Consider the following 27,373-nt stretch of genomic DNA (forward strand, 5'->3'; position numbering starts at 1 on the left):
ACCGCCTAGGCAGAAGTGCTAAAACCACTCGCCATGGATCCTGCATAGAAGCCGCAGCGCTCGTGCAGAGGGAACCCTTGAACCAGAAACCTTCCTTGTACTAGGAAGGTCGATGAACTGTCAACCTGATAGGTCTATCTTTGACCTTTGACAGCAGAACTATCCCAGTCGTAACATCCAGCATATGTCTCGCGATCAGATCATAGCCAAAAACCTCAGACATACTTCTGACAATGCTGCTCTCCAAGCATGCAGAGACGCTGGAGATTCCAATGTTCCTGCAGACAAGCTTCTCATTCCCCTCCCACCCCAACCAACAGGCACAGCCCCCTGCAGCAATGGATCTCAGCCTTCGCACAACTCTCTCCCAATTCACAAAATCAAGGTATCTCCATTCTCACCCCCAAATCCATACCTAGACCCAGTGTCACTGCCGTATCAAAAGTGCTCTTCGATTCTTTGAAAGAAGCACTGGGAGGGGCTGGTCTAGACTCTACATACAATTTTGGCATTCACAGCTTCATTCACAACCTTCTACTCGCTGGTCAATACTGCCCTCTGACTTTGTTCACCAACACCAATACTGAACATTTGCATCGTGAAGGACATTTGTTGAAAAGGTCCAAGATCAATATCAATGGAGTTTCATACCATTTACTCAACCTTTCGCAATTCGACAATGAACTTGACATGGACCAGCTCTCATGGCAAGAAGCCTATCAGCGTTATCTCACATGGATCAAAGACATTGGTGACACCAACTCTCTTGAATGCTGGACTAACCACTTCACTACACTCTCCAAAGATGAGGCAGTTCGGAAGAACTTTCATGCCATCATTGAGTTTGACATGGAAACATGCCAGAATTACACTCTTCGGCCCCACCAACATAATCAGCTTGAATGGAACCGTCGTCTGCAAAACAAGAAATATGAAACAATGCAGGATATCATGTTTCGGATGCAGGAACAGCTCTCTCGAAGCACTCTCCCTGATCGTAACTCAGTATCATCCTCTCGATTCGAACCTTACAACAATCCTTCCAAGACTAAAGGCAAGAAAGGCGCAGACTCAGACACCCAGTCCTTTCGTGACAACAAATCTCTCAAGACATCTGACCCCATGTGCATCATCTGTGGATGCACCGGACACCGCTTCTCCACTTGCTTGGAAGAGAATTTGTCAAAAGGTTCACAAAACTATGCGAGATACGCTGACGGATCTCTATGTAGATGTTCCAATGGCTCACAACTTTGCGTCACCTACAATCTCAACAATCCCAAATGCCCTTGCAAACGAGACCATTCCAAGCAGCACCTCTGCTCCTTCTGTGGATGTGCAGAGCACAGTGCTCTGTCACGCATCTGCATCTGAATCATTGGTTGAGAATCCTTTCTTGGGTCTCATTGACGAAGACCATTTCTTGACACTCTCGTTAGATCGTTCACTCACCCCACCCTCACTCGCTCATCACTGTTACGGACTTGGATAGTATCTGTTGGTGACGCTCAAACAGAGCATATGTCGTCAACAGTCGAGGACGTCCTTGGGCTAGCCCAAGGTTAGGAGTCTTGCTTGGAGAGCTTTGTTACGAACTTGGATAGTATCTGTTGATGACGCTCAAACAGAGCGTGTGTCGTCAATGATCGAGTACATCCCTGGGCTAGCCCAAGGTTAGGGGTCTTACTTGGCGAAGCTTCGGCAAGTAAGATTTAATGCCCATGTCCAAATCGGGTAGCTTATGTCAAGCGGAGCTCAACGATAAGTGTATCTGCCAAGGCTTACGACACCTGAAGGTTAATCGTAAGATCTGTGTTAATAGAAGGACAGAAGTCCAACTAGTTAACAGGGGCTTTGCTCGTCGACGAAGTCGATGAGTAAAGATCGAGACTAAAGACTTATCTGCGATGAGCAGATAAGAAGATAGAATATAGACTGCTGGCTAGGCAGAAGAGATCACTCTTGTTAGGAGTAGGAGGTCAAGAACCAAGTAGATTCAAGTTAGGGATTTAGATACATGGTAGCGAGTTTATATAGAGGGAAGGAAGTGTATTAGTGGATGGTGACTCGTACTACTGGAAAGGGAACTGGTCAAAGGGTGCTACTAGAAAAGGAAGGCATGTTCAAGGTGAGTCATAGGCGAACCGGAACATGCAGATAGGAAATGAGGTAGGGAGCAGAAACAAGAAGTGAAACAAGCAGGGGCACGACCATGCAACTGCGGAGCTAAGTATAAGTAAAACATGTGACTGCGCACCGAGTCATAGATCAAGAAAGGAAACAGGGTAAAGGGGATGCAGCGTGCATTGTATCATAGGTTACCGTCTGGGCAGTAAGGGTAAAGGGGACTGTCCACAGGATCAGTCATCAGGTGGAACAGAGCATGGGTATGCTTTGTCAGAGAAAGGGTCCAGCCAGATGTACTGGCTCTGGAGCGACAGGTAGAGGGCAAAGGGGAATGCAAGGATGACGAGGATAACAAGAGCAAGGTCGGGGTAAGGGTGTGATGCAAGGGCGGAGATGAGGAGGATAAGGAGAAAAATGGTAGGGGCCCAAGCATCTAGATGTTCCTGTAACAGTCACATAATCTGCAGCACACCCCTTCCTCATATGACAACGATCCTGATTACTCATTCATCAACATGCCCTATTCGGCGGATGGCTTCGATAGACTCCTCACATGCATGAACCTCACACATCAATTCCCAGAGCTCACTTTCAAGCTTCAGCACAATTTTCCTATAGCTCTTAATCTCTCCCCTCTCACATCCACATACACTCCTAACAACCTGCCTGGCACAGACATTTACAAGGAGGTCTGTGATGAATACGTCGCAGAGGAACTTGCAAAAGGCTGTTTTTCAGGACTGTACACTCACGACACCTTGTACACCAAAATAGGCCACTTTCGCTCCTCACCACTACAAGTAGTAGTCAAGAAGGGCTTAGGCAGTGAGCTGGACAAGTATCGCATATGCCGACACCTCTCATATGCAGGCTTGATGGGACTTTCAGTCAATGATGAGATTGATGCGGAAGATTATCCCACAGAATGGGGTACCACAGCCGAATTTGCAGAAATAGTACGTCACTTTCCTCTTCCCCTCCCCTCTCTCCATCGCATACTCCATCGTTTGAAGGCATGTACCCTTCACATACACGTCTCTCTCTTCTCAAACATCATCTCACACACTCTCAGATCCGCCATGTGCCGCCAGGAGCCCAGATGGCCACCCTGGACATCGAGGCTGCTTACCGTGGCATCCCCTGTGCACCAGAACACAAGTGTTACCTGGTCATTTACCATGACGGTAAACTTTATATAGACCATAACATACCTTTTGGCTTAGCATCTGCAGCAGGGCTTCAAGGAGAAGTCGCGGATGCGACCGTTCACATCTGGCATGTTCTGGATGTCAAGCCTACAAAGAAGTGGGTTGATGACATTGCCATCTTCAGATTCCCTTCCCCCAATGGTTCTTTCTTGAGGATATCTCGAGGTATAATCTATTGTTATGTTAAGACCATGCACAAAGGGTAGGACTGATTCTGAGGGGCTTGGCTTCAGCTCGTACGCTGTGCCCCTTACCCGAGTATGTGCCCGTAATTTCAGATTGATGTCCGGAGAAGATCCTAGGAAGTCTGAAGGATATCCGAAGGTGCGGGAAACTTCAGAAGGGCTTTCCGGACGAGTGCAAGTAACTTCTGGATGAGTGTGGGAAAGTTCTGGAGGAACTTCCAGAAATTACAATGAGGTTTCGTCCTGATATGAATATGTGTAGTGGCTACTCAGGACTTGTCCTGAGTAGAAGCAAACAGAGGTAAGGCTGCAAGGACAATGTCCAAAGCAGAATAGGTCCAGAGGACTGCAGGAAAGATTCGGATGAACTTCCGGAAACTTGGAGGAATATAGGATCAGAGGATTGGAGGAGCGGAGGAGCGGAGCTCCAGCCTAGGAAATTCCTCCCTAGGCCTAAGGAAGATTTCACAAGGAAGGAACTAGTATAAGGACTTAGTTGTGAAGACTAGTGTGAGGACTAATATGATATTCAGACTGAGGGACTACAAGACATATACAAGAGTTTATATACTAAGTGACTATCAGAAAGATCAATAAGCAAAGGTCCAAGGCTATCTATGAAGCATAAGCAAAGTTAACAAATGCGAGTCGGAAATGAAGCATAGGTTAATGGATCAGTAAGCATACTGGTAGTAAGTATAACTGAGGTACAGGGAACAAGGAATACCGGATAGGCTGTGTTAGTGTTATATGCACAGGAAATGGATTAAGAAGCTTATCGATATCAGATCGGAAGTGGATCTATGCATCGGACTGGATCGGGCCAGATATGGTCTGGACGAGATGCGTGGATATGTGGGATAGGACAAAGGATGAATGATGCAGGCTAGCTGCGAAGGTAAAGGGATCTGGATGCATAGAGGACTGCAGACATGGATAGGACATCCGAAGGTCCAGATGAGGCATGGGAATATTATCGGATGTAGGTCCGGAATATGGGATATGACACGTTACAACTATGACCTCCCGCATGCCAAATCTCTAGTGGCCGAGGCCAAAGTCCCCTGGCACGAGCTCAAAGGACAACCTTTTGAAAATGATGGCACTTACGTTGGCTTCTTATGGGATATCCCCAGCAAGACCATTGTCTTGCTGGAATGTAAGCAGCTCAAATATGTCTCTCGTCTATCGACCTTCTGTCACAACCCAAATAACGAATTAATGCTTGGGCAGAGACTAGGACTCGACTAAGGTTATCACAACAAAGAAAAGAGAAGCAGGTACGTCTTGGATTGCTACAGTGTAGATACAAGAGGTTTGAACTAAAGAACTATCAACCAAGACGTGCTACCTACGGAGATTGAAACTGAGATACAACTACTAGCCAATCATAAAAAGGAAAAGGGAATCGTACCATAGAACATCGTAGAATATTAAAGAAGTATCATGTGACCTTATCTTATCTTATCATATCTAATCTAATCACAATCAAAGAACTCATCTTCTTCATCAGTCACATCAAAGACACGTCGTGGGCGCTAAAGGAATTTCTGAACTGGTAGACACTTTTGGGATAGGGTTAGGGTTTGACTTAGGCGCTTTATATTGGCGCTTAGGAAGATTCAAGAAAGAATAGTGATTTGTTAAAGGTATTCGTGACACCTTCCTATCCCTCTATCTAGACTCGCAAGTGCCCAAATGTGAGTTGGAACAGATCGCCGGGTTTCTCAATCACTCTTCTTTTTGCTACCCAGAGGGTAGATCATACCTCCCGAACCTCTACACGAACATCGTGGCTTATAAATTGGATTTTGCCCCCCGGTACATCAGCAACTCCACCAAATCGGATCTAAAGTGGTGGTTATGCACTTTATCAGTCACTCCGACACCTCTAGACATATCACCACTTCCTCCTACCAGAGACTACAACATTTATGTAGACGCCTCTACCAGTTCAGGTATTGGACTTCTCTGGAACTCTTGCTGGGCATTTTGGTGCACCTCTCCTATGTGGCATGGTCCATCTTGAGACATAGGTTGGCTGGAGGCTACAGCTGTCGAACTCGCCATCTGTCTGATCCACGCCAAAGGCATACGAGGAGCTGATATCCTGATCCGCAGTGACAACCAGGGCATCATTGCTGCTTTTCGGAAAGGAAGGTGTTCCAATTACATGATCAACTTGGCAATCTGCCACTCCGAAGCTCTCATGCGTGAATCTCACTTATCCATCTCCCTCGTGTATGATGTAGAAAGCTGATTCCTGCTGGGCTCGGCAGAAATCGTACTACCTAGACAACAAATATTTAGGTAGATCTTAGCACAACCTATGCTGCTATACTTGCAGAGCAAGTGCGTTCGATCCTATAGGGATTGCTAATTGGTATTAGTAGTAAAAATGCATCAGTAATGCAAATAACAAATTGTCTGGTGATGCGAAATGATGTCCGAAGGTACTTATCCAATGTCCGAAGCCAAAGTGCGATGTCCGAGATTTCGGACTTTCGGACTTCACGATAATAGGTCGGAAACTTTATAATGAGTGTCGGATTGCGAGCGGTATGCGCGAGTATAACGAGTGACGGAGTATGACGGTGAACGAATGGTAATATTTTGCAATGCAACTAAGAACTACGAGAATATTCTGGGTGATCTGCAGAGTCGGGAAACGGCTCCTAACTACTGGATCATGATTGCTACGGGTCACTACAGAGTATTTAAGTAAGTACATAGAAATTCGGAAAACTACAGGCGAAGATAGTAGTGATATATTTCGGGTCCGATGTCCTATGTAATAAGACACGAGGTACTGTGGAGATGTAATAATGCGGTCCGAATGTCAGAAAACGTGCACAGGAATAACTACGCACCTAGTGAGGCTAGTTCGGATGGACAGGACACGGGATGGACAAGTGCGCGCGAAGTGCGATCGGCCAATGTGATGTCTGAATGTCCGATGTGCCTGATCCGATATAGAGTGGCTCGGACATGTGCGAAAGTGTGTCGGACATGTGCGCATATGTTTTGGGTGTTGACATGAGTATGGAAATACGTGGTTTTGAGCCCAACGCTGCGACCATTGCTACACTGCGGGTATTCCATGCTGTACCTGCACCCATACCTGTGTGGAACTAGACCCGTGTTGTTGGGTGTGGGTTTGGGTATGGGTCCATGGGTATTCAGGTGTACTATGGGTACTAAGTATATACATGTAAACGGCTTATAATAAGAACTACAATCGAATTGAATCCCATCCATCGTCAAGCTTGTTCTCTTCACCAACTACCTCGGGCATCACAGCAACAGCCATAACATCTTGGTCTTTGACCAACCCTAAAAGACTCCAGGAACCTAAGCAAAGCAATGCGCAGACAGACTGGGCAGATAGGCGACTGCAGACATGAGATAACAAGAGGCAGCCGCGGCTAAAAATTCGCTCTACATCAACTGATGTCGCTACATATAATGAGCGAGATGAGTTGCCGACGGACGTGAGGCTGATAAAAAAACTCACCAGGAATTGACAGATAATCTAGGGCCATTCGGGAGAGTCGAGGATACATTGCCTTCCGTTCGGTCCACCAAGCTAAGATGTCAGCAACATATTCCGGATCTGTGCTGAGGTATGAATCGAGCTCATCACGGAGCTCTGACTGCTTGGGTGCTGCTAACACTGGAAGTTCGTCAAAGATGTTATGAGATTTTTGCTGGTTAAAATAATGGTGAGAAAACAGTAAAGTTAGACAAGACAATACATACTGCTGATGTTTCCTGGACTTCGTCCTCATCCACAGCATCATACGAGTTGGTGTTGTTAGTAGTGGTTGTGTAAGAGCGCTCAAACTCATTGCGAACGATACTCTCCACGGCTTGAATCCATTCAGCTCCCCATCCAGCCTCCTTGAAATATGATAGTTTGTGTTGAGGGTGCAGTACTGGAAGTGGTGTCAGCGTCAGTAAAGTACACTGGTAAAGTATGACAGAAAACTTACCCATCAAAATCCGATAAACTTCTGACCAGTCGGTCATACTGTAGTAGCGGTTCAGTGTGTTCTTCGCCAGTCCAAGTGACACTCGAATAGCCAGCTCATAAGCGCGTGTGATAGAATCTGTTGTGAGTTTTCTGTTGATCATGTCCATTGCAGGAATGACGGTTGCGAGATTCGGCATCAATCGAGAGAAAAAGAGCATTGCATCCTTGAGTATCTAGTATTATGTTCTGTTAGCACTGAAGTTCAACGTGAGAATGGAGAACTTACCTTTAGAACATCGCACAATTGTTGTGCAAGCTCCCATTCCTTCTCACTCAGCTCGTGGTCCTGAAGATCCATGTTCTTGTCAGCACAAATCATATCAATAGCTTCGTGATACTTAAGGGCAAAGGTGAGCATATCAAAAGTTGAGTTCCATCGGGTCGCAACATCACGTGGCATGATGCGCTGACTGAGTTTGCACTTCTTGAGAACATCATACCACACTGGAAGAAGTTTGGTTGTCGAGTGGATGATCTTGAAGGCTAGTTTATGTAGCTACAACAAAGGTGAGTACTTTGTTTTGTTACGAGTGGGAAATTACTTCAACCTTTACAAGGACAAATCATATAGGTCCAACACTATTTCGCACAGCCTGGCGTTTGCACGCTGACAGTTGCACCATCTCATCAACCCATCCCTCGATATTGTCGTTCTCCTCATCATCTCTCTCGTTCAGTCCCAATTCATCAATATCAATATCCTTTGCGAGATCTTGAAGTTGCTGTTCTGCTTCGTCCATCATGGTGTTTGCTTTTGCTCTAGGTACATCAAACTGTCGGATCAATGTTTTGGCAATGAGATTGACAATATGAAGGAAACATCGTGTCCTATTTGTTTCTCCTGGGAAGTCCTCCAGTAGATCACTCAACTCGTTGACCATTGTGTCATTATTGAATGCATTATCGCATGTAATGCTCAGAACCTTTGTGAGTGTCAATTTTAATTCAACACATTGATTGCATCGCACATGCCTTGTCTGATATGCTGAAATCTTGCAGTATATTCGCAAATGCCTCCACGAGGTTGATTCCACTATGGGACTTTGCCACTTCAACGACATCCAGTATCAAGCTGAAAGGTTGTCCGTCTTGCTCGAAGTGGACGGACACAGCAACAAATGCTTTGTGATTTGGAGACATCCAGGCGTTGGTAGCGAAGTTAAGATTGCCCTCGTAGTTCTATCAGGAGTGAGTTGTTTGTGTGGTGCACATTGTTACTGACATACCTGAAGCATCCTAGCTATTTGTTTACGTGTTCGTGCAAAAACAAGCTTAATGTCGCGTGATACTGTTGATGCTGACGGGATATAACACTCAGGCCGCCCTGTTTTCATCAACGACTGGAAGCCACAGTCTTCAACGATTTTAAATGGCCGCACACTCTCAGATACCCATCGCACTATTTCAGCTCAGCTCTTGGTTTTGGTATGCTGTCTGTGTGAGTATGTTACCTTCCCCTTCCCCTTCCTTTCAAAAGCTGTTGTAATTGAACCCATTGTACAGAGAGGTTTGATAATTGATTCTCGTGCCACTGTTGCATTCTTCGCTTTATCGACAATCTCAACTGTCTCCATTCCCCAGCATTTTTTAGTGTGTTTCCACATATTGCTTGTGGACTTTGTGTCTGCTTTATCAAGGAAACGATGAATCGATTGGTTGCACCCTCTCGTGCAGCAACTGAACGCATGGAATCTTCATCCGTTGATGTGGCCAATCACAGGAATGGGGTTGAAGAAGGAATAAATGGGAGCAGTCCAATCTTTGGTGAGTCTCGCTAGATTTCATCACGTCAGATTTTGACTATGGTTGCTTTTTACAGGATCATACCGAGTTCAGCTTCTGGATCTTCTGGATCTTCTTTGGCACTTGCATTGTTGGTGTCATCTTCCTCACCGCCAGCTTGGCTCTCAGTTTCACTGCCATCAAGACCAATATGGACAACTGTGCTCCCAGTATGTAAGGCATTTTCTTCTTCTTCACTCATGACAGAAGCACGATGTAGTGATGGTCGCGGTGTTGGGCTCAAAACCACGTATTTCCATACTCACGTCAACACCCAAAACATATGCGCACATGTCCGACACACTTTCGCACATGTCCGAGCCACTCTATATCGGATCAGGCACATCGGACATTCAGACATCACATTGGCCGATCGCACTTCGCGCGCACTTGTCCATCCCGTGTCCTGTCCATCCGAACTAGCCTCACTAGGTGCGTAGTTATTCCTGTGCACGTTTTCTGACATTCGGACCGCATTATTACATCTCCACAGTACCTCGTGTCTTATTACATAGGACATCGGACCCGAAATATATCACTACTATCTTCGCCTGTAGTTTTCCGAATTTCTATGTACTTACTTAAATACTCTGTAGTGACCCGTAGCAATCATGATCCAGTAGTTAGGAGCCGTTTCCCGACTCTGCAGATCACCCAGAATATTCTCGTAGTTCTTAGTTGCATTGCAAAATATTACCATTCGTTCACCGTCATACTCCGTCACTCGTTATACTCGCGCATACCGCTCGCAATCCGACACTCATTATAAAGTTTCCGACCTATTATCGTGAAGTCCGAAAGTCCGAAATCTCGGACATCGCACTTTGGCTTCGGACATTGGATAAGTACCTTCGGACATCATTTCGCATCACCAGACAATTTGTTATTTGCATTACTGATGCATTTTTACTACTAATACCAATTAGCAATCCCTATAGGATCAAACACACTTGCTCTGCAAGTATAGCAGACTAGGTCGTGCTAAGATCTACCTAAATATTTGTTGTCTAGGTAGTACGATTTCTGCTGAGCCCAGCGGAGATCAGCTTTCTACAGCGGGTTACCCGTGCTATTGCCTATCTGTGTAGTGATGCGGAGGTTCGGTTCTGAACCGCGGTTCGAACCGGACCTTTCGTGGACTGGACCACGGTCCAGTTCAATGTTCAGAGTATAGGCTGAACTGGACCATTGGTCCAGTTCAGCGTTCAGCATTCCTTGAACGCGTTGAATGTGTCCGAACCTTTTTGAACTGCTTCCATTTTAGGCTACTCACACATACGAGATGACATCACCCACACACACAATACACTGAACATGACATGATTACTCACGACTTTTTTGCTTGGAATCCGGTTCGCAAGGACCATGCCACACTGGCAAGGTCCGTGAAGGTTTATTTGCCTACCACTAACCAAAACATCACAAAGGAAGCACCTGATAAGGTATGGAGACTTTGGTTAATTTGGTTTAGTGCTAATGTATTTGTTAACGGGTTGTTTTTTTTCTAGGGTAGTTACATGAATTGTTTGGCACTCATGAACTCAATGGAAGTTAAAATGGATCAAATTCAAGGTAAGCTCAACTCTCTTCAAGCTTTCCCCCTCACAACATGGCTGACCAGTGTGGTCTGGGTGCAGATGGAACTCTCCTCGACGCCAGTCAAATCCGATGGTACAATGATCCTGACGACGATACTCCACTGCCTGTGCTTCCCGCTCAGGCACGTCGCTCGACTCGTATCCCACGCCCTGCACCCAAGCTTGTTGACCCCAACAACGCTGTCTTGCGCAAATGCAAGGCTAGCAGGTCAGTGGTCACGAGTGAGGGCTCTGAGGAGGAAAGTGAAGGAGACCAGGATAACGGGGTAACTACGGATGCAGCTACTGACATGGATCATGAGACGACAGCTGATCTTTAGTCTTGCCTTGCATTAATTTCACTTGGCCTTGCTTCACAGTAGTGTACCAGTACTACTTACTACTAGCTATAGTACAATCGAGTATATTTACAATGTGTTCGATGTTCGAACGCTGAACCGGATGTGAACCAGACGCCATGAACGTGTTCATGGCGTCCGGTTCAGCATTCAGCAAAACGATTGAACCGGACGTGAGGTCCGGTTCAGCGTTCGCAAAATTTGTTGCTGAACCGGACCAAACCGGACTTCCGCAACACTATATCTGTGAACATGCAGTCAAGCATTTGTTCCAGTTTTCCTGTAGAGTTTTTCTTTTCCTGCATAGAGTAGTTGTATATTCAATCACAATTGAAGGCAAATTCAATCTCTGAAGGATCGAGGATTGACAGCATAAAGTCGAGAATTGATATGCGACCTTCTCGTAATATCTTGAGAACAGACTTGATGTGTTTGTGTGGTGAGAGTCTGGGAGAAGTTGGAACAGCCTCAGTGGTTCTGTGATATCAATGAAGCCAGAGTCCACCGAATGATTGAAATCACTATCCAGGATGATTGAAGAGTCTTGCATAATGTTGCAGGCAGTGATAGACCGAAGACAGTAATAAAAATAGTGATAGTTAGTAGAAATAAGTTACATGTGCGATGAAATATCTATTAAACGATACTGCCCGTCAGCTAACGCACTCGAATGTTCCGTTGTCGAAGTTGATCGCAGACAAGCAGGGACTTAGCGACTGTTTGCAAGGGCTCAGCAAAAAGCTCACCTGGTTTTGTTATACCCGAAAAGGCTTATTCATCACGTTACTGTGAGAATCCGCTCAACATTCAAATTCAAAGCCAGATATACCAGTCTAACACCAGCTAGCCTACTACGTATACGTACAGTACTGTAATTTAATGTTGTACGTATATACTTAATTGCTAGTCTTCAGAAGGAATGAAGACTGGATGCGAGTAGCCTCGGTATCACATGAAAACGGATCCAACCTAGGAACGAGCGCTACTTATCATGTCCGCCAGAACGGCAATTGGAACGTTCAACGGAACTCCAACCCTTCATTAAAGACACGCTCGCATAAATACGCCGCAGTCGATGTTTTGAATTGCATACCCACACTCCCTGCCTCATGTCCTCCCAAGTACTAGTCACATCCGGCATTGGATTCCTCTCGCTGCTTGCTCTGTGGAAGACGTTTTGCGGCTCATCAAGAAAATCCAATCTCGACCTTGATGGCCCCAAGGAGGGCCACTGGCTGATAGGTTCTCTACCGTGGTTACACTCGTTTTTATCATACGTCTGACTTGGGGAGCTCAGGGAATGTCCGGAAAATATTCGAGTGTGGTCTCGATTACTCCGTAAAATTGGCTGAACAGTATGGCGGAGCGGTCAAGCTAACAAGTCTATACGGAGTAAGTACATGTTGTTACTCTGCAACATCTAAACGAACGCTGCTCTCCCCAGGATGTAGTGTATCTATCTGATCCACTGGCATTGTATCACGTTACCATCAAAGACCAGCATGACTTTGAAGAACCTGATGTCTTTATTACGTCGGTATTCTATTGCTCTTTCACACCCGCATATATTGACTTCGTGTTATAAAGGAACAACAAGATGATATTCGGGGATGGTCTCATAGCCACTACCGGTATGATATCATGGCATATCATGGCTGAGAGGTATCTGACAACATGTATAGGAGAGCAGCATCGAAAACAACGCAGGCTACTCAACCCTGTCTTTTCGACCTCGAACTTGCGAGAATTACTACCTACATTGCAGCCCATTGCCCACAGACTGACCTCTATCGTCGTATCTAAGCTTCCGGACGATGGTTGTAAGTCCGTTCACACGCAAAAATACACATCGACATCGGCAATTTATTTAACTCTTTTATAACAGCATACAGAGAGATTGATGTGCTCTCTTTGTTATCTCGCAGTGCGCTTGATGGCGTTTGCCAGGCGATTCTTGGTTATCCAAGCAATACTCTAGATGCAGAGGACGACAAATATACTGAAGCACTCCGGAATATAAGGTACGTGCTATAAAATACAGCAATCCTCTTACAGCGGTAGTAATTCTTGACTTATCGTTGCAGTCCCATGATATCAAAGTTATTGTATTTTCGGCCAATTGTGCCCTTGGTTATGCGCAACTTTTCGTCATACTGGATAAGGAAGCTTGTGAATTTGATCACGGCGCCCTGGATTCCCACTGAATTGATGAAAGATTTGCGAGAGATGCGACGAATCACCGAAGTCATGGACAGTGGTAGCAAGAAAGCTTTCGCGGAGAAAAAGGCAGCACTAGAGACTGCAGCTACCCCACCCCCCACTGATGTGCAACCTGAAGTTGATGGTCTCAAATCGGGTCGGAGGAAAGATGTGATGGACATCATGAGTTAGTTCCACAACGTTTTGGTCCATATGTTACTGAGGTATGCGCAGTGAAGGCAAACTCTGCGTCTTCCAGTTCAGAGCAACTCACCGATGCTGAGCTATTGGGACAAATGAAGTAAGCCGCCCGCTCATTATAAACATGAAAGTGATCTAACTCGTTTAATTGCAGCGTTATGGTATTCGCTGGCCTAGATACGACGACCTCTGCTCTGTCTCGTTGCATTTACCTACTTGCCAAGAACCCACTCGCCCAAGCTCGATTGAGAAGCGAAATTCGTGATGCCATCAAATCTGCACAGGAAGGTTCTTCGTTTTCCGAGCACGACAATCCACTTCTCCACTTGTCATACGATGCGCTAATTAATCTTCCATTTCTCGATGCAATTGTCAGAGAGACATTGCGGCTTTATCCTTCTCTACCGCACATGGGCCGAAAGTATGTCGTTCATCATCACCCGAAGTACTAACCGAGCAAGCATATCTACAGGGTGCTCAAGGCAACTACTCTTCCTCTTCAATTCCCTGTTCGCTCGTCATCCGGAGCAGAAATATCTTCTATCGCGGTTGATGAGAACGTGTTCATCGTCATCTCTATTTTAGTTGCAAACCGCAATCAAACTATATGGGGTGATGATGCGAATGAGTGGAAGCCTGAGCGATGGCTTCCTTCCCCGGTGACAAAGGATGAGCCAGGAACGGATGTTCCCTCCGATGGTGTCGGGGTACTGTCGTCGAAGCTACCCGCGCCCATCCTTGGGGTCAAAGATGGCATTAAGTATCCTGGTGTTTATTCCAACATGTCAGTCATTATCCGTTAGGCCATAGCGCAGCATGTTCGCTGACCATACGCAGGATGACTTTTCTCGGTGGCAGTCGTTCCTGCATGTAAGTACAAATGCACGACATATCCATCGGCGTGCTAACACCGTATTTACAGAGGGTTCAAGTTTGCCGAAATGGAAATGAGTAAGCCCTTGCACCTTGCGTATGGCTGTCGAGTCTGAAATATCTTGGCTCATCAGAACAAATCATCGCCGCACTCGTGCTCCGCCTGCATTTTGTGCTCCCAACTGATCCGGACGCCAACGGACATATCAAAGAAATCGTTTGGCAGTTGAAGGCGTTTCACACACCAGTCGTTAAGCCACCAGCTGGAGATGGCGTATCACCTGCGGTCCCACTCAAATTTCGACTGGTGCAAGAGGAAGACTTTAAATGGTAGGATTGTATTGGTCGAGTACTCTGTAGCAAATTATTTGTCTTGATATGCTCTGCGGTTTGGTATATGCTCTGACGCTCTGTATATCATTTGTTCTCAAACATTGTATGTGTTTATTGGTTACTAGTTGGTTTGACTCTACTGCTACTATAGCATATATACCTTTGAATTGATGTCGATGTCTACACGGAGAGAATAAAGTTATGAATTTCTTTGATCCCAACTCATCCTGCAAGTTGATGTCGATGACTATTATGTAATAGTGATGTGATATTTCTCACCTCTCCTATTATAACCCATTTGGGCTTCGACACGTCGTCCGTTGTTTTCCGACTCAATTCCCTACTTGATTCCTATCCTCTGGATTTTGGTTTACGCGTCGACTTTAGTTCGACACAGGTATTTCTCGTCATAGGTTCTGTGCTTTGGACACCCGTAAGCCTTGAAACATGCAACTCAGCGCAGCTGAACTCCAGGTCAGTCAGTCTCTCCGTGTTCATCGACGTGTTGGCCTGATGAACGTTATTTATAATTTTAGAAGAGACACGAACTCGAAGGAGCTCCTGACCCATTTCCCTCTCTTGGGGAGACGACAACCAAGCCCAAACGTGTCATTCAGGTCCCCGCCGACGCAGACTCGCAATCGGATTTTCCCACTCTCGCCACCTCTACGCCTGCTGCTGCTGCGCCTGGCAAGTCTGCCTGGGGTTCTGATGCTGGTCCTCGCATCAAGGCTACTGTTAAATCCACACCAGTCATCACAGATTATTTCACGGTCATTCAAGCTGAGCTTCCCACCAAGGATGGTAAACAAACTTCAATTGGTGAAACCATGAAGCAGGTCACGGCAAAGTACAGGATCAGAATAGAGGCATCGACAAATCAGAGTCGGCAGACTACCTTTTGCATGAAGGGTGAGACTCAAAAGGACCTTGACAGGGCTAAGCGTCACTTACTAGCCACTTTGAGCCCTGTGGTAGGTGACAATTTTTGAGCTACCTCTTTCCTGTGTCTCAATCGCTTCACTAGGTTACTTTGACTTTGAATGCCCCCGCGTCTACTATTGCAGCTATAATCGGACCCAAGGGTAAGACTATGCATTCACTAGCATTCCATGCATTTATCATTCATACTTATAGGCGCGACTCTCAAGAAGGTTCGCGAGGCTACCGGTGTCAAGGTCGATATTCCCCCCAAGGATGATACTCCCAACGGACATGCAAGCGCAACGAACGGAACTACTACCTCCCTCCCAGATGACGAGGAAGAGGAGGTTATGGTGCCCATCACTATTACCGGCGCGCGCCCGCTTGCCTTGGAAGCTCAGGGAATGCTCAATGAGATTATCGCTTCTCGGACTTCGCAACTTACCCAAAAAGTTCGAGACATCCCGGCTCACATCCTACCTTTCATCCTTACTTGTCGCAACCACTTTATTGAGGAAGCTCAAGGTTCCTATGTCGATCTCGCTTTGAACCGACCTGAGCGGGAGATTACTGTCAGTGGAGATCGCGAGGGCGTCGTTCGTGTCGCCGAGACCATCAAAGCTACCATCGAAGTATTCAAGACAAGTATAACCAACCTCAAGATTTCTTTACCCAAGCGCCAGCATCGTCTTCTTGCTGGTAAAGCGGTCGATGACATTTTGGCGGAGAGCAAATGTTTGGTCGAAGTTTCTCTTCCCGAAGATCCTAGTGACGAGGTCACGGTATGGGGTTCGGCGGTTGATCTTCCTACTGGTTTGGGTGCTGTCATGGCCAAGGCAAATTCACAATTCATCCATGAGTTCCCTCTACCTGGCCCCCTGACTGTTTCAAAGCAACTTCTCGCATATATGACACGGATTGACTACGAGGCGACCTTAGCTAACGCTCATCCTGATGTCTTGATCTTTACACCGTCTCCTGCCATCATTTCTCAAGCATCAGTTCTCAATATTGATATTGCTGGCGAGAAATCCGCGGTGGACGTGGTGATTAAGCAGATCTCCCAGTTCATTGGGAAACTCATTGGTGCAACGAGGGAAGTTTCGATTGATTGGCTCATCCACCGCGTTATCCAGGGTAAAAATGCTAAGAAGTGCGTACGATTCGCGACATAGCGAAGTACGAAGTTGATCCAATATGACTAGATTGAAGCAATTCCACGAAGCACACAATGTGCAAGTCTTCTTCCCTCCGGAGTCTGACGAGCAATTCGAGGTCCTGTTGGTTTATGATCCCCTTTCTCCCTCAGCGTCGCCCTCGCCCGTGGAGAAAGTCAAGCATTTGGATTATGTTGTGGAAGAGCTTCTCAAGATGGCCAAGGAATCTGCAGATGTGAAAAGTCAGAAAATCTCGGTCGAGAAGCGCTGGCACGAAGCCGTCGTCGGTCAAGGAGGCACCACTTTGAATGCGTGAGTTCACCTTATACAGAACGAGTGTATTGACGAATATGTTCCAGCATCATTGGTGAGGACACAACACTTTCTATCAAGGTTGGCGCAGAAGTTGGCGACGCATCCGATGAGGATGTAATTCTTGTCCGAGGCGCCAGCGCCGATGTCGATCGTGCCGTCAAAGACATTATTAAGGTCGTCGAGGATGCCAAGATTGATGCCATCGTCAGCAGCTATGTGGGTTTTGTATGATGTATTCATCACTCTGGCTGATCCATTCTACATAGTTCATTGAATTTGACATTGATCGGGAATATGTTGGCCGCGTCGTCGGCACCCAGGGCTCAGGCGTCAACAAACTTCGCGACACTCTTGGTGTTAAAGTTGATTTCTCAGACGAAGCTGATGAGAAGGAAAAAGAGACAGGCAAGAAAAAGAAGGCCGTTCATCAGAAATCCAAGGTCAAGGTAGTTGCTCCACTTGTCTTTCCTATCCCTATTTCTCACTGTATTTGCAAATAGATCACAGGTCGCAAGGAGAATGTAGAGGAAGCCAAAAAACGGATCTTGTCGCAAGTTGAGAGGCTCGTAAGTCATGGCATGATTCGACCTTCCGTTTCTGACACTCCCCCAGGCTGACGAGACTTCTGAAGTTTTGAAAATACCCAACCAGTATCACGCCCAGCTCATTGGTCAGAGTGGCAGGTATGCCATTCGGTTGGAGGAGAATTATGGTGTTAGGATCACATTCCCTCGTTCATCCGGCGAGAACGGGGAAGGCAAGACTAGGGAGCAACTCAAACCTGACGAGGTCCTCATTAAGGGTGGCAGGAGGGGTGTTGCCGGCGCAAAGTCTGAGCTGCTCGACGCTCTGGAGTTTGAAAAGGAAAACAACAAGGTTCTGACATTCGACGTTCCCACCCGTTCAGTCTCTCGTATCCTTGGCAAAGGTGGTGCCAGCATTCTCGAAATCAAGGATGTCACCGGAGCCCAAATTGATGTCGATAAAACCAGCGATGGCACCGGTTCCTTCACACAAATTACAGTTCGAGGTACAAAGGACGCAATTAATGCCGCGAAGACCGCCATCCTGGCTGTAGCTGATCAGGTGGGCGAGGAAACTACGGCATCCTTGGTTATCGAGCGCAAGTTCCACCGTAACATTATAGGTGCTGGTGGGCAGGGTTTGAAAGATCTCATCACCAGGTGTGGTGGTCCGTCTGACACTAAGCTCCAAGCTGGCCTTGTCCGTTTGTGTGTTTGTTCCACTTGTATCTCGGCATTTTGCTAACATTTTTCCAGCCCTCGCCATGATGAAAGCTCGGATGAGGTTCGCCTCCGCGGAGAGCCCAAGTTAGTGAACAAGGTCAAAGAGGAACTTGAGAAAATCGTGGCCACATTGCGTGACCGTGTCGTTTTGGCTGTGGAGGTCCCTGCGTCGCAGCACCGTAACTTAATCGGCAGAGGTGGCCATCATTTGAATGAACTTCAAAACCGAACTGGAGTCCAAGTACAGTTCCCTGGGTCACGCTCGTATAATCAATTTGGCGACCCTGAAAATGCAAGCGAGATGGCAGACGTTGATCCAGCCAATATCGTCAAGGTTTCTGGTCCTCGCAAAGCCTGTGAGGCGGCGGTTGAAGAGCTGAAGGTATGCAATACTTCCTTGATAATTTTCTGCTTCTTATATTTCATACAGACCCATGTGAAGCCTGCCGCTCCCGAGGTCGTGACGGCAATTGTCTCGGTACCACTGAAGTATCACCACGCCATTTCACAGCAGGGCCAATTCTTCCGAACTTTGCGCAATTTCGGGGTTTCCGTCGAGCAATCTGACAAACCTCAGAAGCCAGCAGTCCCTGCTGCTCCCCCTCAAAATGGCTCTACGACTGCCCGCATTGATGATGTTGAGGATGCGCCAGCTATCGAAATTCACTGGCAGGTCACTGAAAACTACTTGGACGCTGAGGAAGGTGACTCGGAGTGGACTTTGAAGGGTAGCGACGCTGCTGGTCTGGAGCGCGCCCAGAGTCTTATCCAGGAAGCTATTGCGCAGGCTGCAGCCATGACCTGTGTGGGCTTTTTAACTCTCCCTGATCGCTCTGCATTCCCGAGAATCGTAGGGTCCAAAGGGTCCAATGTCGCTCGCCTTCGAAACGAGACTGGAGCTGACATTACAGTCAGCAGAGATAACAACACTATCATTATCATTGGTAAGCTGGTTTTATTCATGCGAGATCGCTGGTTTGACGTTGTACTTCAGGGTCGGAATCTGCCGTCGATGCTGCCAAAGAAGCGATCTTGAAGCAAATATCTTCGTCTGGCCGTCCTCCACGCCACTGAGAAGTCAGTCATGTCCACCGATGTTGGGTTTTACGTGTACATCATGCTGTTGTTTCTGAACCATAAACCACACACTATCTTGTTATGATATTCTCTGCAATACAATAGGGCGGATATTGGAATATTAAATCTTTCAAAGAGGAACACCATCAACATCATCTGCATCCATAGGCGATCCATCAATGTCTTCCATCGGCTCGCCGTCGACATCAGGGTCCTCGCTATGATCGAGAGGAACGCCGTCAAGGTCATCGTCAAGGGGTGCATCATCCACATCCAACGGCTCTCCATCCACATCCATGTCTTCAATCGGTTTGCCATCGAGATCATAAGCGTCGTCTGCGACACCAGGGGCTGTCTTGGTTATTTCCTGCGCAGGCTGGAAAGACTTTGCCTTGAACTTGGAAACATATGAAGACTGCGCCTCGGCTGCAGTAACGCTAGCATCATCTTCTGTCTTCGGTTTGTTCAAATCAGCCTGCGTGGTACCATCCAGCCTAGCACGCAGTTCTGCAGTAAAGTCTGGAGGAAAGACAATCCAGTCTTCCCAGATGTCTACTACGGCCGTGATCTGCTTCTTGAACGTTTCCGCGGTGATTCGACCAGGAAAAGAATGATAGATGGTGGCGAAATGATCGAACACTATGCCCAAGCGAGACTGGAATTCCTGCCGAAACTTCCATGCGCTTGGCACTGGGGCTGCTGAGTTGTGTAAGATGTCGCAGATGAGGTGTAACCGAGCAATCTTGCGTGGCACAGGTGTGCTATCCACCAAAAGTGAAGAAATGATGATATCCGATACCTGACATGGTTAGAACAGAGCACTTCTTAGAACAGAGATTGTGACTATACCTCACGAGCAGCTTCTGCATGCTCCAAGCTGAATGTCATACAACGAGCGAGTTCGCCTCTCTTGCCAGAGACACCACGAAGCATTGCTTCGAACCGTTTACGAGCAAGCTTGCCTAAAACAGTTTTGCGAGTTCGTTCTTGCTCCGACTCTTCTGCAGAATCGGTAGAGTAGGCTGAGTTATATCCCTGGCCTGTATTTAGCATGGTTCACTAATCACAAGTAACGCACACACTTCGTCGTCAAATTCTGCGCCAGTAAAATCGTCTCGCTCGACTAGACCCTTGTAGAATGCGTGCCGTCGGTGCTTTTCGCAGTCTGTCAACGTCCTCACCAATGGGATAACTTGACATACCTTGCGCTGCGTCATAAACGAGTACCTGGGATTGTTCTTTTCCCATTCACGGAGATTTTCTTCGTACTCGGACCCATGGCCTTTGACCTCAGCGGCCACAGCACGAATGAACATATCGGTGACAGCAGAGGCCTCATCTTCAGATTCGTGCCTTCTCGAAGGGCTGGGTGACCGTCTACACGGGCTGCGGCTGTCATAGCGTGAACGACTATATGAGCGCCGTCGCCGCCGAGGTGAGCGACTATCGTTCGGGGAACGACTACGGGAACGTCTAGAGGATCGATAGCGTCCCGTGGAGCGACACCGGGAGTGACGCCTTGGCGAATGTGACTCGCTCCTGCCCCTACCTTCGTGTCCTCGCGATCTCGATCTCGACCTGGACGTCCTGCTCGGTACTGTAATGTGCGTTAAAAAAATGCTCAAGGCAACTGCTATGACCTCTACCGTAAAGAGCTTTTGCAGCCATAGGCACAGCTTTACTCCATCCCACACGAAGGATCGAACCCCCCCAATCAAGGCCGTCAACTTCCCTCAGAGCAGCTTCTGCATCTTTACGCTTCATAAAGGATACGAACCCACTCAATCCGGAATTTCTATTGCGGCGCGAAGCAGTCATGTCACCACCCGGACCGGCAACAATATCTCCTCGTGGCCACATAATTTTTACGGAGCCAACAGGACCGTAACGGGCAAAGAAGGTCCCAAGAGACTGCTCAGTGACATTGGAGGGTAAATTGGCCACAAAGAGGTTGGAAGTCTGCGAAAGAAATCATCGGGAAAGAAGAAACGAAAAGTTGTTCACACTCACCTCTGGATCACCGCGGTCCTTGCTACCACTCTGCCCTTCGTAGGCTGCAATGCAATACATTTGAGTTTGACGGCGATAAAGAGCGAATGAAAACACACCTGCTAATGCAGTTACTGACCGCCCATGGGAGGAGCGGGAATACCTGGCCTCTCGCATTGCCTGTTCCCTGGAGGGATGATGAAGTAACACACATAGCAGTAAGAACATAGCTACCTCTTGATCTCTTCGAGAAATGAATCCATGGCTCGTTTGCCTTTCGGCTTCGGTGCATTACCTGATGCGGTGGACTAGTCAAGAATATAAGCACAAGTAGATGTATCTCGCATGGAGGGGTTTACATACTTCATCTTCATTAGATCGAACTGGCCTGCTGCGCGACGAAGATTCCTTGACTGGCGGTTGATAAGATACTTTCGTGCCGTCCGATGCCCGAACAAATCCTGAACCAGCCTTCCGCTTGTCCACATTTTCTCCCTCAAACGCGTCAATGAAATCAGCATATGCCTTGGCAGCACTCTCTTCCTCCTCTCGTTTTTTTGCCTCGGCAGCTTCCTTCTCCTTTTCTCGACGGGACTTGCGGACAGTGCCTTGCGCATACTGCGATAACTTTGTGTCATCGAGGGTCTTTTGCTAATGTACGAAAGTGATTGGTAAGTGTTTCAAAGACATAAATAATGTCTATTCGTCGCACTGGGAACGAAGACTCTTCGTCATCATCAAAGAACGCGGCGAGTCTTGATTTCGTCTTGTCCATTGCACTTCAGAAATCTCCAGGTCAAGTGAAAGAGTTTGAATATGTTGCTTGTGTCTGTCAACAAGCGACTGGTAACTATATGTAGCAAGATTCCCACGCGCCCGCACCCATTACATTGTCCATGCCCATAAATCCCTGTCAAATTTCTACATCATCAAGCTCGCCAGACCTCCTTGCGCATATGCCATCGGCTTCATTGGCGGATGAGGTGTTGCTTCGAATTGGAAGTACTTTTGGTCTCCTTCTGCATCTATTCGTATCTAGCAAGGTGTAAGTATTTGAAGCCTTGGATAAACAGTATATGGACATACAAACGCTCCCTTGTTTCCCACTTGATCCACATAATTCGGGGCTGAAAAGACGGTTGTACAGAGGCCGTCATGTTCTACTGCATACCCATCTGCAAATTCAAATTGGAGCAGGTTGTCTAGCAAAGCACCAAAAAATTCTTACCCTGGCGAACTTCATGACTCCGGATGATAGAAGTAATGCCATTTAACGAACACCACCTCTTCGTGACGTCTGGACCGAAAGCAATGCCGACACCCTGGAAGGGGAGTTGTAAGCCTCGCAGTAATTGGCCAGCTAACTAATACATACACGTTTGCTCGGGCCGCGACCCGGAAGTGTTTGAGGATCAGTCCACAGTAGCTGAAATGAAAATAAGTGCCTATACACACAAGTACAGCAAAATGCACACATCAGCTGGAAGCGTGTCAGTTATGACCATTGAAAGAGTGACAGGGTACGCACACATTAAACCGTCTTGACCAGGCTGCCGTCCAATTCGAGGAATTTTGCGGACGTCATCTAGGGTGACACCGTCTTTGCTGAATAACCCGCCGTGCACGACAAAGTATCTCTTAAGCCCATTTGGTGACAGTATCGCCGTAGTGCTTGTTTTGGTGGGTGCTTTGGTGGCGCTGACAAGTGTTGCTAATGGTACTGAAGAGGCAACGATCAACTGACTGAACTTAACAGATCCATGGATACTTACAAGTGGTGAAAACGTGAGCGAACAACTGTTGAAGAAGCTGTGAGTGCTTTAAATAGAAGAAGAACGGAGGGTATGTACTTTATATGTTTGCTCTCCGTGTTTATGCTTTGCTTCGCCTTCAAAGCCATACGTTCGGTTCATGTCTTTTGCTTCGTGATTACCTCTATTGATGAACATGCGTGTTGGGTACAACCCTTGCGTGATTTCAGTATCAAGGCCTTTCGTATAGTTCATGTGCTCACATTTGTACGCAAAAGCGGTAAGAATGACCTCCACGGACCACGATCCCCGATCAACAAGATCACCATTCATAAGAAGACAATGGTTTTCTGTTGGAGTACCCGTCAATGAAAACAGATTCAATAAATCGTAGAATTGCCCTAGAATAAACACAGTAAGCACAGCTCTATATTAAGCGCTGCAGCGCTTAGACTGACCGTGAACATCTCCAATGACATCGCATGTCACGCCTTCTTGTAGGTCCAAGTTAACGAGACTGTCCTCTTTCACAAAATGCGAGCATGCCCCAAGAATAATCTCCCACGCGTACCGCCTTGGCAGATTTTTACCCGCCTTGAACCACTCGATCATTCCTTTGATAAACTCCTCCGTCATCACATATTTCCCATCATCCCCAGTACTCAACTGTGGACCAGCATATGTTTTTTCGACCTCACAGCCACCTGAAAATGATGAAAACGCAGAATCAATGAAAAATAGAACAACTGACCTTCCGCAATGATTTCATGACATCTTTCTACTGGATCTTTCTCCCCTTCTACTTCAATCGCCTACCCAGACTCAGAAGATCAGTCGCAACATTAACCTGAAGCGCCAAACATACCTTCTCAAATTCTATCCTGCGCACGAGCTTTTGGGTAGCTGTGAGTTGTGATTGGACGACCGTGTTTCTAGGCTCTAGCGCGACGACTTTCTTGAAATCCGCCACCGCTAATTGAGGTTTCACAATCTGTAAATAGCACGTCGCGCGACTGATGCGAGCGCTTAGCTTCGGACATCTTATCCGCAACCTGTCACATACCGATAAAACGCCTTGGCATATTTAGGATCGACTTCGATGGCCTTTGCTATAGTCGCGTGAGATGCTGAAACACCTTGAACTGACATATACAGCAACTTACAAGCATCTGCGAGTGCGAACCCATATTCTTCTAACTTTGTTCGAGCTGCAGCGCGATTGCACCAGTACGTTGCGTCTAACGGGTTCAGCTCTATGGCCAGGGTGTAGAGTCTAACGGCCTCCACGAAATTATGACCTGTTGAACAGATCGCGACGGCTTAAACATCATCACTAATGCAATGTCAATGTTTAACACGCACTTGCGAACGCTTGATTTGCCTCTATCTTGATCTTAGCAGCCTTCGCCCGATCCTCGTCGGTCACATCTCCTAGAGTCAATGTTTGAATCTCTGGAGAGGGAAGAGATGATGGCGCAGTAGATGCCCTTGAAGAGGGTGCGGAAGATGATGTCGACGATGAATCACCCATGTTATGCAAGACGTTCACTAGCTAAGAAGCGTGCGTCGCGATCTGCAAGTACTGGCTAGTCCATTAATTACCTCGACCTGAAAATTTCTAAGAAAGGAAATTCACATCGGTGGCTTTACATTAACTATTTCTCAGAATATTGAGCTTGGGCGATTCGTAAACATGCAAAAAGCTTCGCGTTAACCAGAAAAAATAAGTGAGATCACAGGGAAGCGGTGACAGCGTCACCATAAAGCGGGTATAGATGTAATAGTATGCGGTAATAAGTGGTATAAGATGTAAACCCTTACTTGATGCTTTCCATGATAGATAATGTCCCAGTGAAAACAAAAATAGTCCCGATAGGACGTTGCTTAGTTACAGACATTCAGGTTGAAGTACTGGCCAAGAGGAGGGTTGTGCTCATAGGCGTTGATGTTTTGACACCAACCGTTCAAGAACTGATGTAAGCTATTTCGACATGTAAGTTTAAATCGCACAACCCAGAGATCAATAAAGGCTTACTAGTCGAGGTTGTTCTGCTCCCTGCAGTTCCCACCATGGGCAGCAGCAGTTGCATTCGCCTGCACACATACAGTCAGCGCCAGGATTTCTAAGTACGGCAACGAAATAAATACAAAAGTCATTCCCTGGAACCAGCCGTTGTAATGACCAATGGAGGAGAGAAGGTCGCCATTATTTTCACCGAGAAGCTGCGAGAATAACATGGCACCAGCACCAATATTGAAATCCTGCGGAGCGGAATATGGCATCATCAAGATGATATGTCTGATACGATGACGACATGGCTTACAACATCCTTGCAGTCACCGTTGGGAGCACCGACGCATTTGTCGCTGGTGAGCTGCATCAAACCTTGCTCACCAGCTCCACCAACAGTGCTCGGTATACATGAACTCTCCTGCATGGCAAAAGATGCAAGGAAAATAGCAGGGACTGTTGCACAACGTCAGACAAAAATGTAGCAAGACTTTTGGGAATGACACCGACTTCCATACTGGCTACCATATTTCTCAAATGTTGTGACAAATTTCTGGCAGTTTGCGAATGCCGAACCATTTTGGTATGCAACTGCCGACAGGTCAACAGTAACGATATCCTCAATTTTGATCAAGGGTGGATTCCATCCGTTTCCGTTGATTCCACAGGTCAGGAAATCGATATGGCCATTGGGACCGCTCAATGCAGTGATTTTCCCTGGTAAATATATGTGCATCAGCAATTACATTCGCTTCGCTTAAAACACGAGAAAGTCGCACCGGTTGCGCCGCTAGGTCCACAACCTTTGGAGGAGATGACGTTGACGAGTCCATCAATTGGCCCGCTTCCAGAGGGCTGAGGAACTGACGAAGTTGTAGGAGGTGTTGGTGTTGGCGATAATGTGGAAGGCAGAGCCGTGGTTGATTTAGTTGATGCTACAGTCGAAGCTGAAGATGGTGATGGTGCTGTAGGCAGAGCCATGGTTGATGCTGTAGTCGAAACTGAAACTGGTGATGATGCTGCATGCACAGTCAGGGTCGATGTGGTAGTTAATACTGTAGTAAATTCAGAAACCGAAGCTAAGGGTGAAGCTGTAAACGATGCAGTGGGTGATGGTACAGGACTTCCCGAGCTGGCCTATAGTCACCGGTACGCAATTAGAAGGGAGCATAAAATTTACAGTAAGCTTCTTTGCGGCCAGGATTCGAATTTGAAACACGACTGACCGGTCTTGACTTGCAACTCCTCCGCCGCGGTTTGGGTGTGCCATCGCCACCCTTGTTTCGAGCAGAAAGAGCGGAATGTCTCCCCGGCGCAGCCCGCTGCACAGGAAGCTTTTGGAAGCTGTGTCCGGCTTGGACGACAACTTGAACGGTGAAAATGGCGAGCACAGCGAGAACTGACACAGTGAACTTCATTGTAGCAAGAAGAGATAACAACAAACGATTCGGAGCGGATTGGTTGAACGGGGGCAGAGAGAGGGGGCAGAACTAAGAAGATAAAGAACAGTTGGTCCAACTTCAAAGCAACATATGCTGCTGCATTGTTGGGACCATTGGGTCACGTAGTATTCAAGCGAAATCATAGCCTGCCTCTAACGCAGGTCCACGTGCAGTGAGCAGGGGTAGCCGTCGTCGTTGTCGTCGTTTTCAGTGAAAATTGATGACTCTATGATGTCTGCATCTACCCCGCTACAGCTGTATCCGTGTCAGCCCGACATGCGTCCTCCCGGTTCGAACAAGAACTCACATCTCAAGCTTCAAGTCTGAGACAGGTCGGGACCAAGCTCATACTATCTTGGAAGCAATGGATTAGAAAACATTGACTCGGATATGATAACAATGGACCCTACCTAATTGCAAATTAGACCATCATGCTGCGGCAATGGATGCAAGGGGCCCATGCAAGACAAGTCCGAGTCGAAACTGTCGAGTCTGAGCCAGAACACCGGTACCACTTCACTGGATGTATAAACAGTCAGTCTTGACATGCACACATCCCTCTCAGGCTCGAGTTGTCTGGACG

General features: G+C 47.0%; 7 protein-coding genes across 7 annotated transcripts; 4 read left to right on the plus strand and 3 right to left on the minus strand.

Annotated features, from left to right (window-relative positions):
- Positions 1–276: 276 nt before the first annotated feature.
- On the plus strand, positions 277–879 carry EDB93DRAFT_1047913 (uncharacterized protein; the record flags this gene model as incomplete). Its single annotated transcript, XM_041444645.1, has 1 exon — positions 277–879. A coding segment is annotated over one exon (603 nt), but the record flags the coding sequence as incomplete, so codon positions are not given.
- A 9,775-nt stretch (positions 880–10,654) lies between these two features.
- On the plus strand, positions 10,655–11,253 carry EDB93DRAFT_1104638 (uncharacterized protein; the record flags this gene model as incomplete). The annotated part of the gene is made up of 3 exons (XM_041447426.1): positions 10,655–10,777; positions 10,844–10,907; positions 10,973–11,253. The coding sequence occupies 3 exons, from the start codon at positions 10,655–10,657 to the stop codon at positions 11,251–11,253; spliced, it is 468 nt and encodes a 155-aa protein (XP_041306939.1).
- Positions 11,254–12,259: 1,006 nt separating this feature from the next.
- EDB93DRAFT_1227802 (cytochrome P450) lies at positions 12,260–14,878 on the plus strand (the record flags this gene model as incomplete). The annotated part of the gene is made up of 13 exons (XM_041451247.1): positions 12,260–12,513; positions 12,569–12,663; positions 12,716–12,804; positions 12,859–12,902; positions 12,954–13,091; positions 13,157–13,292; positions 13,356–13,657; positions 13,705–13,771; positions 13,826–14,092; positions 14,144–14,455; positions 14,509–14,541; positions 14,594–14,622; positions 14,679–14,878. The coding sequence occupies exons 1-13, from the start codon at positions 12,381–12,383 to the stop codon at positions 14,876–14,878; spliced, it is 1,845 nt and encodes a 614-aa protein (XP_041306940.1). The 5' UTR covers positions 12,260–12,380.
- Positions 14,879–15,324: 446 nt separating this feature from the next.
- EDB93DRAFT_1287176 (uncharacterized protein) lies at positions 15,325–19,706 on the plus strand (the record flags this gene model as incomplete). Its single annotated transcript, XM_041454519.1, has 12 exons — positions 15,325–15,351; positions 15,414–15,851; positions 15,905–15,962; positions 16,015–16,954; positions 17,007–17,270; positions 17,318–17,489; positions 17,540–17,719; positions 17,774–17,839; positions 17,886–18,505; positions 18,554–18,902; positions 18,951–19,464; positions 19,515–19,706. 12 exons carry the CDS (start codon positions 15,325–15,327, stop codon positions 19,592–19,594), a joined length of 3,708 nt encoding a protein of 1,235 aa, XP_041306941.1. The 3' UTR covers positions 19,595–19,706.
- A 21-nt stretch (positions 19,707–19,727) lies between these two features.
- On the minus strand, positions 19,728–22,361 carry EDB93DRAFT_1086899 (uncharacterized protein; the record flags this gene model as incomplete). The annotated part of the gene is made up of 10 exons (XM_041446004.1): positions 19,728–20,396; positions 20,447–20,632; positions 20,680–20,751; positions 20,800–21,194; positions 21,244–21,556; positions 21,608–21,651; positions 21,706–21,773; positions 21,821–21,894; positions 21,950–22,237; positions 22,299–22,361. The coding sequence occupies 10 exons, from the start codon at positions 22,359–22,361 to the stop codon at positions 19,728–19,730; spliced, it is 2,172 nt and encodes a 723-aa protein (XP_041306942.1).
- Positions 22,362–22,383: 22 nt separating this feature from the next.
- On the minus strand, positions 22,384–24,924 carry EDB93DRAFT_1207309 (phosphoprotein phosphatase). The gene is made up of 15 exons (XM_041451000.1): positions 24,700–24,924; positions 24,501–24,635; positions 24,401–24,446; positions 24,203–24,350; positions 24,089–24,149; positions 23,796–24,041; positions 23,601–23,738; positions 23,437–23,552; positions 23,359–23,383; positions 23,115–23,306; positions 23,062–23,066; positions 22,962–23,012; positions 22,815–22,908; positions 22,673–22,761; positions 22,384–22,621 (listed from the first exon to the last, which is right to left on the minus strand). Exons 1-15 carry the CDS (start codon positions 24,866–24,868, stop codon positions 22,508–22,510), a joined length of 1,629 nt encoding a protein of 542 aa, XP_041306943.1. The 5' UTR covers positions 24,869–24,924; the 3' UTR covers positions 22,384–22,507.
- A 297-nt stretch (positions 24,925–25,221) lies between these two features.
- Positions 25,222–26,329, minus strand: EDB93DRAFT_1086915 (glycoside hydrolase family 23 protein; the record flags this gene model as incomplete). The annotated part of the gene is made up of 6 exons (XM_041446007.1): positions 25,222–25,318; positions 25,373–25,431; positions 25,486–25,599; positions 25,662–25,804; positions 25,859–26,065; positions 26,128–26,329. The coding sequence occupies 6 exons, from the start codon at positions 26,327–26,329 to the stop codon at positions 25,222–25,224; spliced, it is 822 nt and encodes a 273-aa protein (XP_041306944.1).
- Between the last annotated feature and the right edge of the window lie 1,044 nt (positions 26,330–27,373).

Source organism: Suillus bovinus, assembly GCF_016758785.1.
Source record: "Suillus bovinus strain UH-Sbo-P2 chromosome Unknown EDB93scaffold_34, whole genome shotgun sequence".
Taxonomy (NCBI): domain Eukaryota; kingdom Fungi; phylum Basidiomycota; class Agaricomycetes; order Boletales; family Suillaceae; genus Suillus; species Suillus bovinus.

What these genes read in the sequence shown, in the direction of transcription:
- EDB93DRAFT_1207309 (XM_041451000.1), bottom strand. Translation starts at nt 24,868, where the DNA reads ATGGGTGATTCATCGTCGACATCATCTTCCGCACCCTCTTCAAGGGCA. An exon ending in GTTCGCACTCGCAGATGCTT is followed by an intron (nt 24,447 to 24,500) that starts GTAAGTTGCTGT and finishes ACGCGACTATAG; the next exon opens with CAAAGGCCATCGAAGTCGAT. An exon ending in ACGGAGAGCAAACATATAAA is followed by an intron (nt 23,384 to 23,436) that starts GTACATACCCTC and finishes CTTCTTCAACAG; the next exon opens with TTGTTCGCTCACGTTTTCAC.